Source organism: Schistocerca serialis, chromosome 6, assembly GCF_023864345.2.
Source record: "Schistocerca serialis cubense isolate TAMUIC-IGC-003099 chromosome 6, iqSchSeri2.2, whole genome shotgun sequence".
NCBI classification, from domain to species: domain Eukaryota; kingdom Metazoa; phylum Arthropoda; class Insecta; order Orthoptera; family Acrididae; genus Schistocerca; species Schistocerca serialis.
The window spans coordinates 306,843,783-306,858,202 of record NC_064643.1 but is presented as its reverse complement, the minus strand read 5'-3'; the positions used below and the strand labels follow the sequence as shown (position 1 = coordinate 306,858,202).

The window sequence follows — 14,420 nt, the reverse complement described above, 5'->3', positions numbered from 1 at the left end:
CAGAATTTCACAGTGGCTGTGAAAATATATTTACATAATTTCCAGTCAAATCAGGTCAAACTTTATTATTTTAAAAGATAAATAATGATTATGACTGCATTAACTACTTTTATAAATCCTTAATTACATATACACAATATATTACAAATAAAAATAATTCTGGTTAACATGAGGAAACTGACAAAAGCAACTGTATCATAAATATATCAAAGAAATAAACATAACGTACAAAAATAAAGTCACACACACTCCAATATTAATACTTCGTTATTGCTATACACATTACTCCATCCTGGTTACAACTTCTCAGTGTTGTAACAAGAAGATAGGCAAACAATGGCCAAGACGCTGCAATGTCTTGACTACGCTACAGGCGAGAAGAATCGGGTTTCGTAGCTGTGCCACAGCTACAAGTAGCTTCGAATTTGTGACCACGACCATTCTTTCGCACTAACTCAGATGCTGGTTATAGTGCTACAACTGTAAATGGAAGACTAGGCTCGATAGTTTTGTTTCGCTGCTTTTCGAAGTAGTTATTCTAATGGATGAACTAGGGTTTTTTCTGGCTTTTATTTACGTAGCTATGTAAACTAACATGAAAATTCCGTATTGTTAAAAGCGTGTTTCAGTTATGACTTTCGATTGCGGATACATTTCACAAGTTTTCTGGCAACCTCGATCCAGTACCTCGTGGGAGCAGGAATCGTGACTACCAATACCAAGCAACAGCACCTGATAAAAGTTGCTGGGAAGATTTGAATGAACTAGCAGTGACGTGGATTCGGATTCTTCACATCATATAGGGATCAAACGAGAGGGGAACAATACCAAATCAGTGAACAGGCTAGTCAGTACGCTACGTGTTATATGTATAGATCTCAATGTGAAAAACTTATTAAGCTGCAGAAATGCACATTGGCCACATATACAGTTTAGTTTCTGTGCCTGTGTGGTGCCAGATTAATGTCAATTACCTTTTATTCTATTGAAATAAGCTTTTATTGTAAACTGACAATTCTATCGCTTTTCTATCGCTTTCGCCTTGTTGTGCGGTTAGCAGGGTCGGCCATGGTTAACCGGAATTAACATGTTAATTTTAAGGGGTGGCCGGATGCCCTTCCTGCCGCCACCCCGTACCCCCCAGGACGGAATTAGTGTACCCAAGCTGTCTGCGTCGAGTGTAAATCGTGAAATAGTATGAATGTGTTTCAAATGGCTATGAGTCGTGTAACTGGGGCGGGACGTGGGGATCAGCCAGGTATTCACCTAGTTGGATGTGGAAAACCGCCTAAAAACCACATCCAGGATGGCCAGCACACCGGCCGTCGTCGTTAATCCGCCGGGTGGATTCGATCCGGGGCTGGCGCGCCTACCCGAGTCCAGGAAGCAGCGCGTTAGCGCTCTCGGCTATCCTGGCGGGTTCATTGCAAACTGTCAATGTAAGTGTTTTATTTTCTTGTATTTTGGAGAAATTGTAATCATCATGGAAAACTATATACCTCAATATCTTATATACTGTATGCTGCATACGCAGAAACTAATATCACAAGCTTCGCTATACCTGCACTGACGTTATACAGGGTGTATCAAAAAGAATCATCCGATTTGGTACGTCTATATTTTTCGAACTAATAAACATATACAATGAATTTTGTTTTTTGTGAACGGGAAACTGAAAAAGTTTTTTTGGTGCCTTTTCATAGGCGTTCATCATGCCTCCCCTTGATATCCACGGCATATTTCAATGCGGAATTGTAGTTGTTCCCACACTGCAGAGAGCATGTCTTGAGTTACAGCTTCTTCAGCTGCTGTTATGCGATGTCTCAGTTCATTCATTGTTGTCTGTAATGGTGGCACATAAACAGAGTCTTTTGTAGACCCCCCCCCCCCCCCACAAGAAATAATCACACACAGTCAGGTCCGGTAACGTTGGATCCCACTAACGTAAGACTGAATCGGTCCAGTCCGACTGATCCATCGTTCGGTAATCCTTTGATTTAAGAATTCCCGCACTTGCAGATGCCAGTGTGGCGGCGCCCAATCCTGTTGGTAAATGAAGTACTTCGAAGCAGTCTCCAACTGTGGAAAAAAAATTCTCGACTATATCGAGATATGTGGTTCTTGTAGCACTGTTCTCGACAAAGAAAAATGAACCATACGCCTTTTCCCATGAAACTGCACAAAACACATTAAATTTTGGAGAGTCCCTCTCGTGTTGTACAACTTGATGTGATTGTTCCGTACCCCACGTTATGACGATTCGCCTTTCCATTTAAATGGAAGAATACTTTCATCCTCCGTCTTTCCAAGAACGAAATTACAGAATTCCACACGTTGTTGTTTGTCACCTTCACGAAGAGCTTGCAGTAGCTGAATTTTGTTTTGTTTCATGTGTAAACGTGGCTGCAACACACGCCCGACGGATATCAGGGGCGTGATGAGCTGTCGAGCTGCAAGGCGAACGGATTTCTGCGGACTCCTTGTGAAACTATGGCAGACTGGTCCGACGTCTGTATAAGACACTCGGGGACGTCCGCAGCTCGGGGTCGTGCGGTAGCGTTCTCGCTTCCCACGCCCGAGTTCCCGGGTTCGATTTCCGGTGGGGTCACGGATTTTCTCTGCCTCGTGATGGCTGGGTGTTGTGTGATGTCCTTAGGTTAGTTTGGTTTAAGTAGTTCTAAGATCTAGGGGACTGATGACCATAGATGTTAAGTCCCATAGTGCTCAGAGCCATTTGAACCATTTTGACCACTCGGGGACGGCCCTGCGATTTGTCTTTACACAAACAACCTGTTTCTGTGAATTATTCATGCCAGCGTCTAATACTCTGCTGTAGGAGGATCCACAACATTCCTAGTACGAAAGCTAAGCTGAGCAGTTATTACTGACCCGCGTTGTGCAAAACGTAGTAAACAAAATGCTTTCTGTCGTTCCGTCACCATTTTTACTAGAACTGAAGTGGGAGCACACTGCTGCTATCTAGCGGGGACCATGTAAACGTCAAGAGTTTGCTCTTTCCAACAGTACGTTATTCACACACATATTTCACATAACATAATAGTTATGATTATTTTAAATCAGATAATTCTTTTTGACGCGCCCTGTAAAACACCGGCTTTAACAGCTCCCTTCCACGCAGGAAAATACCACAAATGAGGAATTCTAGATTAAATATAACTGAATGCCTTATATATAGATAGCCCGAAGGGTGACATTGGAAGGCATCAGGCGCTCACGCCTCTCATCTGAGAGGGCACGTAAGACGAGCACAATAAGCACTTTACTTCACAGCAGTTTCTAGTACGGTTAACAGCTGACAACATCACTGAAAATATATGGCGTCTCTGTGATAGTCACTTTACCTCTGCGTGTGGTCCTGAATTGTTCCGTTGAATTTATTTGGCATTTCCACCTCGACGAGTTATGGTACATAATCCTCATATAAGATGACACACTGAGACAGAAAATTTAGTTTTGGTACTTCTCATAAGCAGAAACTTTTCTCATGCATAATGTTACTGTATGACGCTCAGCGACCAGTACTGCGATGAGAGAGAGCTGTCCCCAGCAGCGTTTCGTTAGGTCACTGATTCCGCATGTCTTGTGATGCAGTGGTGGTGTTTGTGGTCATTTCTTACCGTAGCGCAGACCAGTACCCCTAATGTTCTCGTTTTCCGTTTTATTTAATGGAGTGCTAATAGCTAGAAGAAATTTTTTAACAAAAGCTGACGAGAAACCTTACACAATATGTCTACTTACGCATACCAAGCTACACACATCAAACAAAAGTTTTGCATCACCTGGGTTCCAAGAACTCCTGAAGATAGACGTTCATTGTGGATATTGTATCACAGACACAGTCCCTTTGACTGTTCAGAGGTGTCACTAAACCCGCCCAAAGGTGTAAACAACCATGCATGAGCAGCGGCTATAAAACGCAGGGGGTCCGACAGCCGATCAGTTCCAGTCATTCAACCAGGAAGGAGGTACACGGCTCGTGTTCTCTGTAGTTCAAGCATGTCTAGAAGGACAATAGCGTGATTCGATCGCGTCCGCATTATTACTTTGTGCTATTAACCCTCTGATTCTAGCACAGTTACTCGCAGTCTGGTAGCATCCTCCACGAAATCGGGTCCACGCATGTCTCTGTTATGGGTCGTGCAGCAGCCATCGCCGGTCCAGGCAGGCATCTCTACCAGACTAGTTCGCAATTCTAAGTCCGCACGTGTGGAATCAAAACGACACGAGCCATCCCCAGGCTCCATGGTAGCAGCCGAGCTCCTGCCCTGGAGGGCAGCAGTTCACAGCCAGAGCGGTACTGCTGACATCCAGCTCCACCAGGGCGAGCTTCTTACCTGGCAGCGGCGGACGCCCACGAGTATTCAGCAGATATTCGTGGCCCTGGCCCTGGCACTGCTCACACAGAGCCACATAGAGCATACTAAGGCACGCACTGGTTAAACAGCGTCAGAAAACAGGACACACGAGTCAAACTGCCATCTCGCCGACACGATCTTCCGATGCCAGCGACACCACAGACAGACCACGCGGCTGTGGAGGCCGTATGTGGTGGCGTCGCAGCACTTCAGGTCTGTAGCTCAGACTAAATAACAGATGCAGCGGGGTTTTCCTAATCACCCTTGGCCACCACCAGCGCCTCGACAATCCACCACTACGTGACAACAGCCCCACCTACTCTTGAGTAGCAGTAATTCAGATAATACCCAGTTTACTGCTAGATCACAGGTGTAGATGTCGCAGAACAGGAGTAGCAGAAGACAAGACTTCCTCCGGAAATTGCTGCAGCCTACAATGTTGTCCGATTGTGCAGATAGCCGGAAACAGGGTCTTATCAGCGTGGCCAGTTTATTTGTCCCATGTCGTGATCGGCGCGCACTCAGACTGGTGTTATGTCGAACAGTGTACATGTTGCACCTTAAAACATTTGGAAACTCCTTAATCTTTCGGTATCTTCTTTTTTTTTTGTTTCTTGTATTTTTTAATTTATGAAGAAGGCTGCAGCTCACAATAAGTGAATGCCATCAATTAAAAATGATACAAGAAAATATATTAAACTTCTGTTACAGTTCTGACTAGAGACGACAGTCTGACAACACTCTCCACCGCAAAATAAAAATGGTCTAGAAAGAATTAATGAGGAAAGAATCATGTGGAAAATCATTACCAGGACAAAGCATCAAACAAATCGAATAATTAATAACTAAGAAAACATTAATTACTGAGAATCTCATTTGAAAATTCATTAGTGACATAGGCCTGACTCGAACTCGCTTTATTCGCATGCCGGCTGCCGCAATATATATCACAAGAGCCGAACTTTATAAAATCCATGTTCATTTGAAATACAGACCATCAGGTTACCAACAAATTGAAGTTTTAAAGTGAATCCACGACTACCCACGGATTTACACTAGAACGTTGAACTATGGTAATGTATTTATCCATGACATTATAATGTTCGAGTCTTCCATCAGTGGAAAATTTTAGCATCGTTGTAAAATGTACAAATCAGCAGAAGAATCTTCTGTGACACTATATGAACTCCAAAATCGCTGACGTCCAAACTTATTTATGGTTCAGCTAATTCAGTCTATACAAGATGTAGCCTCTGTAAGTTATTAAATACATATTTAAGAGATTCTTCCATGCATCTCTGTCCGCTGCTGTCTTCTGCCAGTTGAAGCCCGCAACTTTCCTGAGTTCCTTATCCCAGCGATCATTTGGTCTCCCTGGTGGTCTTCGTTTTTCTCTGGGACTCCACTCTAAAACTGATTTTGTCCTTCGTTCGTACACTATGTCCTGCCCACTGGCATTTTAGAGTCTTAACCAGTTCTATAATATCTTTTACTCCTGTTACTTCTCGAATGTCTTCACTTTTCTGTTGATCTTTCTTAGTGAGACCTAACATTGACCTTTCCATAGCTCTCTGAGCAGTTCTAAGTTTCCTTTTGAAAAATTCATTTAAAGTCCAAGTTTCACACCCGTACGTTAAAACCGGTAGTACACACTGTTCAAAGACTGTTTTCTTTAAGTAGACTGGCATGTTAGGTTTGAAAACTGTTGCATTCCTTCCGTAAGCCCTCCAACCCAGTTTAATTCGACGAAAAATTTCAGGTTTCAAATCCCTTTTTGTGTCAATTAATTACCCCAGATAAAAGTATTCTGTAACATTGGTTAGGATGTTGCCGTTCAGTGTTACTTGTCCTGCAACTACCCACTTATTACGCATAATCTTAGTTGTGGAGTAATTTATTTTAAGTCCAACTGCCTGACAACGATCTGTTAAGTCTTTTATAGAGGACAGAATTTCCATTTTGCTGTTAGCTGGGACCACTGTACCGTCAGCAAATCTCAAGTTGGGGAGCCTTTTACCATTTATCCTCATTCCTCTGTTGTTCCAAACAATTTTGGACATAGCCATCTCGAGAACTGCTATAAATAACCTCGAGGATATAGAATCGCCCTGCTTTTCTCCTTATCCAATGGGAAATACACACTTGTTTTTTCCTATGTTGATAAATGCTACAGACGTGTCACAAATGTTGCACAATATGTCTATTTTTTTTCCACTCCTTGCTCGGCCAGCGCTTGTATGGCTGCAATGTGGCTGACAGAGTCAAAGGCTTTTTCGAAGTCAATGAAGGCTGTGCATAGTAGCGTTTCATACTCATTGGCTCGACTAATTACCTCAAGCAGTGTGTTTATATTGTCAATTGTATTGAAACCACTCCGGAATCCAGCTTGTTCTATGGGCTGTGCAGTTTCCACTACCATTTTAATGCGATTTATCAGGACTTTAGTAAACACTTTACATATAAGAGAAAGTAAGCTAATGCGATAGTTCTTCAGATCGTGAATACTTCCCTTCTTATGTAGTAAGATTATGTTTGCTTTGTTCCAGCAGATTGGGAAGCTGCCATTCTGTATACACGAAGTAAAAACACTACTCGCCATTAAAATTGCTACACCACGAAGATGACGTGCTACAGACGCGAAATTTAACCGACAGGAAGAAGATGCTGTGATACGCAAATGATTAGCTTTTCAGAGCGTTCACATAAGGTTCGCGCCGGTGGCGACACCTACAACGTGCTGACATGAGAAAAGTTTCCAACCGATTTCTCGTACACAAACAGCAGTTGACCGGCGTTGCCTGGTGAAACGTTGTTGTGATGCCTCGTTTAAGGAGGAGAAATGCGTACCATCACTTTCCCGACTTTGATAAAGGTCGGATTGTAGCCTATCGCGACTGCGGTTTATCGTGTCGCGACACTGCTGCTCGCGTTGGTCGAGATCCAATGACTGTTAGCAGAATATGGAATCGGTGGGTTCAGGAGGGTAATACGGAACGTCGTGCTGGATCCTAACGGCCTCGTATCACTAGCAGTCGAGATGACAGGCATCTTATCCCCATGGCTGTAACGGATCGTGCAGCCACGTCTCGATCCCGGAGTCAACAGATGGGGACGTTTGCAATACAACAACCATCATCTCGGAGACCATGGCTGCGGTTACCCTTGACGCTGCATCACAGACAGGAGCGTCTGCGATGGTGTACTCAACGACGAACCTGGGTGCACAAATGGCAAAACGTCATTTTTTCGGATGAATCCAGGTTCTGTTTACAGCATCATGATGGTCGCATCTGTGTTTGGCGACATCGCGGTGAACGCAAATTGGAAGCGTGTATTCGTCATCGCCATACTGACGTATCACACGGCGTGATGGTATGGGGTGCCATTGGCTACACGTCTCGGTCACCTCTTGTTCGCATTGACGCACTATGAACAGTGGGTGTTACATTTCAGATATGTTACGACCCGTGGCTCTAACTTTCATTCGATTCCTGCGAAACCCTACATTTCAGCAGGATAACGCCCGACCGCATGTTGCAGGTCCTGTACGGGCCTTTCTGGATACATAAAATGTTCGACTGTTGCCTTGGCCAGCACATTCTCCAGATCTCTCACCAATTGAAAACGTCTGGTCAATGGTGGCCGAGCAACTGGCTCCTCACAATACGCCAGTCACTACTCTTGATGACCTGTGGTATCGTGTTGAAGCTGCATGGGCAGCTGTACCTGTACAGCTCTGTTTGACTCAGTGCCCAGGCGTCTCAAGGCCGTTATTAGGGCCAGAGGTGGTTGCTCTGGGTACTGATTTCTCGGGATCTATGTACCCCAATTTTGTGAAAATGTAATCACATGTCAGTTCTAGTATAATATATTTGTCCAATGAATACCCGTTTATCATCTGCATTTCTTCTTGGTGTAGCAATTTTAATGACCAGTAGTGTACTTTAGCCAGATGTTTCTATGTTTCCGCCGGCCGAAGTGGCCGCGCGGTTCTGGCGCTGCAGTCTGGAACCGCGAGACCGCTTCGGTCGCAGGTTCGAATCCTGCCTCGGGCATGGATGTGTGTGATGTCCTTAGGTTAGTTAGGTTTAACTAGTTCTAAGTTCTAGGGGACTAATGACCTCAGCAGTTGAGTCCCATAGTGCTCAGAGCCATTTGATCCATTTTTCTATGTTTCCTCCCCTGTAAGCTTTCGTATGTCAATTGTCAGACCATCATGACCCCCTGCTTTACCGTTCTGCATCTCGTTTATAGCTTTTCTTATTTCTTCAGGGAGGATTTTGGGGACTTCATCATCATCTGTCCAAATAACGTGTACAAACTAATTTGAAAACGAACACATAAATGTGTGGAGAGTTAGACTAACACACGTTTCCTCAAAAGGGGAGCTGCCTTTTCAGTAACTGCAAGGGCAGCAGTATGAATGACTGACTGAGCGACTGTTGTAACATTAACCTGCATAGGCTTCCTAGATTGGTACTGTGAACGGTTGAAATCAAGGGGAAGCTGCAGACGTTATTTTTCCAGAAGAGGACAAATCTATTGTATGCCTTAATGCTGATTATATCCACTTGGGTAAAGGTATTTGCGATGGACAGCAGACTCTCATTCGGATTTACGGGCAGGCAGGAGAATGTCGTAGCCAGAAAAATCAACTCTGGCGCTCTTCGGGCCGGAGTGAGAAACGTTAGATCCCTTAATCAAGTAGGTGAGCTAGAGAGCTTCAGAAGAGAAATGGGTAGGCTGAAGTTAGATTTAGACGGAATTAGTGATAAGTGGTGACAAAATGAACTGTATTTCTGATGAAGTCAGTAACGGTAAACAGCACAATACCGTATGTATATAACGTTGAACCTGTGATAACAGTAATGAAACTGGAATGCTCCTCTAGTTCTGTAAACAGCGTGGTGAACACAATGCCGTAGCCAAGATAGACATAAAGTCAAGACCCATGACAGTACTACAAGTATGAATATATATGATACGATCTAGCTCAACGAGATGAAGAGAGTGAAATAATGTATCATGAGATAAACAAAATTATTCATTTTGCTAAGGAAAAGTCGTATAGATAACATCGAGAAATGGTTGTAACTAATCCCTTGCGTTATTTAATCTCTACATTTAGCAAGTGGTAAAGAAAACCAAAGATAAATTTGGAAAAAGAATTGAAGTTCAAAGAGAGGAAATAAAAATGTTAAGATTTGATGATGACATTGTGATTCTGCAAAGGTCTTTGGTCATTTGAATGAAATGGATAGTGACTTCAGAAAAAAATGTTATTATAAGTTGAATGTCAGCTAAGGTAATACAGAGCTACTGGAGTGTTGAATAATTAAATCAAATGAGGTGACACTGAGGGAAATAGATTAGCAAGCGAGACACTAAAAGTGGTGGATGAATTTTGCTGTTTGGCCAACAAAACAAATTACAAGAATGAAATTTGCAGTCTGTAGCTGAGTGTGTGCTAATACGAAATTTCGTGGCAGATTAAAACTGTGTGTCCGATCGAGACTCGAACTCGAGACCTCTGCCTTTTCCGGGCAAGTGCTCTACTTGCCTGCTAAAGACAATGGTCCCGAGTTCGGGTCTCGTTCCCGCACACAATTTTAATCTGCCAGGAAGTTTCAAAATAGATGACGGTGGACGATATAGAGAGGATATAAGAAACAGACTGGCAATAGCAGGAAAGAGTTTTTGAAACAGGTAATTATGTAAAAATCCAACACCAATCCATGTGTTCCTAGTCTTTTTTCTTAAATTATTTTTCTGAAGTGTAGATTTGAATGTAGCTAAGTGAATCGCTGGAGATAAGAGAAGCACAGCAGTTTTTGAAATGTTGTAATACAGAGGAATGCTAAATATTAGAAGAGTAGATTGGATAACTAAAGACAGGTAATCGAATCGAAGGGAAAAGACATATATGGCACAAGTTGACTAGATGAAGAGAACTGTTGATACAACATATCCTAAAGGCATCAAGGAATCGGGAATTGGTAATGGAAAGAAATAGAAGGTGAAAATTATGGAAGGCTCGAATACAGTAAAGAGGTTGAAATAAATGTAGATTTCAGTAGCTGCGCAGAGATAGATTGGCATGGAGAAATGCATGAAACGAGTTTTCGGATTGAAATCCACGATATATCTTTACCTGCAGGAGGAGATGTGACAGAGAACTTACATTTAATGGAGACAGAGTTGGAGCCGCAGAACTTGTAGTCGTCACGGCTGAGAACGCAGCGCATGGTGTCTTGGAAGGCCTCCTCGTTTTGTTTTGGACTGTCCACGTCGAGCACCGCCGGGGCAAAGAAACCGGCGGCGGCAATCTCCGCGTGGACGGCGAGCACAAGGCCTGCGAGGGCCAGGACGACGTGAAGACGCGCCATCGTGTCGGCACACGGCCTGAGCGGTCCAGGGCTTCAGCGCCTTTTATAACGGCCGCGAGCCGTCCTTGAGGGCGCGCCCATGTTGTCAGCATGAGAGGAGGCGGAGCGGATGTCGGGGCCGACCCTGCTGTCTCAAACCTCTGCACAATTTGTATGTCATCGTACGTAGAAGCCAACTTGCAATAAGCAAATGTTAAAGTATAGCCCGCTGCTGCCTCAGACAACACTTGACTAAATGTCTTGATATCTGTGTTGCAAACGGCCGACACTGCTAAATGCTGTACTCTTACCATAAACGATGTCATAAACTCAGCATGAAGAATGGAGGACCAAGACTGTAGTTCATGTCTTAGAAAAGTCTGAGACAGGGATGTAGCAACGTCTTCACTTTTGTAGTCTTGTCGCCGTCAGCAGCGTACAATGTGACGCTATGGTGATAATTACAACTTTGCGATCGTCTAATCACAATCGAATAAAACACAATTTTTGTGTCATACGCGTTTCGCCTTTATTGTTTGCAAGGCATCTTCAGTATCCTGGAATATTTACGTAATATTGACTGTACTATTTTGTCCATTTATGACGCGCATGGGCTATAAACAGTTCTGGCACTTTTTGTTTTTCTGTGATGTAGCAATAATTTAAAGTTCTACTCACATAATTCGTGGATGTTGATCTACATGCTGTGTTCTTGTTGCTGGTTTTTAGCTGTTCTTCTTCTGATAATTACCATTTGTAATTTTATTTTTTACACTTCACAGTATTAGGACTTGAACGCACGTTTTGATGTTTGTTTTGGATTTCGTTGTCAACTGTTGAACGCAGCCGCCAGCTACTGAATGTGCTTTTGCAGTGTCTGTGATCTGTTTGTGTGTGTGTGTGTGTGTGTGTGTGTGTGTGTGTGTGTGTGTGTGTGTGTGTAAACAGGTATTTGTTTTAATATGGCTCCAGGGACAAATGGAATGGATTTTATCTTATCATTTCTTTTAAGTTTAGAAGAAAGCCTCTATTGATGTATGTCTGGTCATTAATCACATGTTTTTTCTCAGTACGGTATAGGCTTTCTGGATGTAGTGGTTTTCCTGCATTTGTGCAAGGCATTTGTTGCGGTTGTTTGTTATGATTATTTTCATATCTTTTTCCACGTTTGTGTGATGGTGGTTGTGGTGTTTTAAGTGCTCTGAGAACGTGGAATGGTTTGTTTTGTACTTCCAGCATCTAATGTGTTCTCTGTACCGTGTTTTAAAATTCCTTCATGTCACGCCTAAGAAACTTCGAACGGCAATTATCAAAAGAAAAACAGCTATAACAAAGCAACACAAGCACAACATATATGTAGATCAACATGCACGAAATCTGTGAGTAGAACCTAAGTTATTACTGCATCACAGAAAAACAAAAGTGCCAGAACTGTTTATAAACTATTTACACAACGTCATAAATGGAAACCAAATAAATACCTTACGAAGAATAAAGGAGAAACACCGATGGCAAAAAAAATATGTTTTACTTAGTTGTGATTAAACGGTCCGAAAGCAATAATTAACAAACCGTAATGGGGTGTAGTCTTTCGCTCCTAATGGTCGGTCTAGGCCTGTACATCGAAGAAGCGGTAAGGAAATTAAAGAAATATTCGTGAGCTACATTAAAAGTCAGGTTGTAAGGTTGTCAGTGATAAGATTCCTTCTAACACTGTGAAACAGCAGAAGAATTGCGGGACCTGTTGAATGGAATGAACAGCTGAAAATCGTTCGTTAAAATTTAACTTTCAAATTATTCATTCTCCTGCAAGTTCTGATTCGCAGGTGTGTTGCAAATATATACACTGAAGCGCCAAAGAAACTGGTATAGGCATGCGTATTCAAATACAGAGATATGTAAAAAGGCTGAATATGGCCCTGTGTTCGGCAATGCCCATATAAGACAAATGTCTGGCGCAGTTGTTAGATCGCTTGCTGCTGCTACAACGGCAGTTTATCATGATTTGGGTGAGTCGGAACATGGTGTTATAGTCGGCGCGCGAGCTATGGGACACAGCATCTCCGAGGCTGCGATGAAGTGGGGATTTTCCCTTACGACCGTTCCACGAGTGTACCGTGATTATCAAGAATCCGGTGTTAGTTGGAGTTATGTGGAACCCCTGATACGTCTAGATACGACTCTGACAGGTGACACGTACATTAGCATCCAGACCACCTGCATCCATTCAGGTCCATTGTGCATTCCGAAGGACTTGGGCAATTCCGGAAGGACAATGCGACATCCCACACGTCCAGAATTGCTACAGAGTGACTCCAGAAACACTCTTCTGAGTTTAAACTCTTGCTCTGGCCATCAAACTCCCGAGACATGAACATTACTGAATACATCCGGGATGCCTTGTAACGTGTTTTCCAAAATAGATTTCCACCTCTACGGATTTATGGACAGCCCTGCAGGAGTCATGGTATCAATTGCCTCCAGTACTACTTCAGATATTTCTGGAGTCCATGCCACGCCGTGTTGCGGCACTTCTGCGTGTTCGCGGGGGCCTTACACGGTATTAGGCAGGATCACTAGTTTCTTTGGTTCCTCAATGCATTACAGCCTGATTAGTCGAGTGACGGCATTTCTGCTATGACGTACTTTGGAGACACCATGTAAGAGCCAGTCACAGGCCTGCGCTGGTCGGATAGCATGTTTGTGACCCCGTTCAACGAGGGATAAGGCTTTTCTCTTTCCGTTCTACATTCTGATTCTGTCACTGTCTCCATCTTTTTATGGACGATGGGTATCTCAGCTTGCTCGTGGATGCTAATTACTTGAATAGAAGTGTGGTGAAGTTGCAGCATGTATTTTGCAGCTTGGTGCAATATTTGTCTGCGGCACTTTCAGATCTTTAAAGGTGCCTTCACTTGTCTTCTGACTTAATTTCCGTTATGGATGTGGTGTCTGGTCTTTCGAACGTGTCCGAAAGAACGGACACTATTTAGATCCTGCAGCCACTATGAACCAAGACACAAAGGAAATAAAGACGTTAGCTGTTGGTGGGCACTGATTTAAAACAAGTTTAAATCAATGGGGAGGCGTGACATGGTATTCCGTCCATTTAAAAAAACTGAACTCCGCCCGAACAGGCCGTGAAGGCCCAACAGTACCGACCGGCCCGCGTCATTCTCAGCCCAAAGGCGTCGGTGGATGCGGATATGGAGGGACATGTGGTCAGCACACCGCTCTCCCGGCCGTATGTCAGTAAACGAGACCGAAGCCGCTATTTCTCAGTCAAGTAGCTCCTCAGTTTGCCTCACAAGGCCTGAGTGCACCCCGCCTGCCAAAAGTGCACGGCAGACTGGGTGGTCACCCATCCAAGTACTAGCCCAGCCTGAAAGCGCTTAACCGGTGATTCCGTGAACTTGCAGTGACCATTGTGTCCGAATGGCATTGTGGTCAGTGATTTACCAAGCAACCAGGAGACCTGCAATCGAATCCCAGTGTAGCACAAACTTTCAACTTGCCCCACTGATGTAAATCATTGCTCACTGGTAGCTATACATCTGGTCATTCAAATTGCTACACCACGAAGATGACGTGCTACAGACGCGAAATTAGGCCGACAGGAAGAAGATGCTGTCATATGCAAACGATTAGCTTTCAGAGCATTCACACAAGGTTGGCGCCG

At 43.6% G+C, this 14,420-nt stretch overlaps 1 protein-coding gene across 3 annotated transcripts in view; it reads right to left on the bottom strand.

The window, feature by feature from the left end:
- LOC126484331 (allergen Tha p 1-like) overlaps positions 1-10,780 on the bottom strand; it is a 99,073-nt gene extending 88,293 nt beyond the window's left edge. For all 3 annotated transcript variants that reach the window (XM_050107777.1, XM_050107778.1, XM_050107776.1), the window contains exon 1: positions 10,558-10,780. In XM_050107777.1, coding sequence (XP_049963734.1) covers positions 10,558-10,762 — 205 coding nt within the window. In that variant the 5' untranslated portion in view covers positions 10,763-10,780. The remainder of the gene's footprint in view (positions 1-10,557) is intronic.
- Between the last annotated feature and the right edge of the window lie 3,640 nt (positions 10,781-14,420).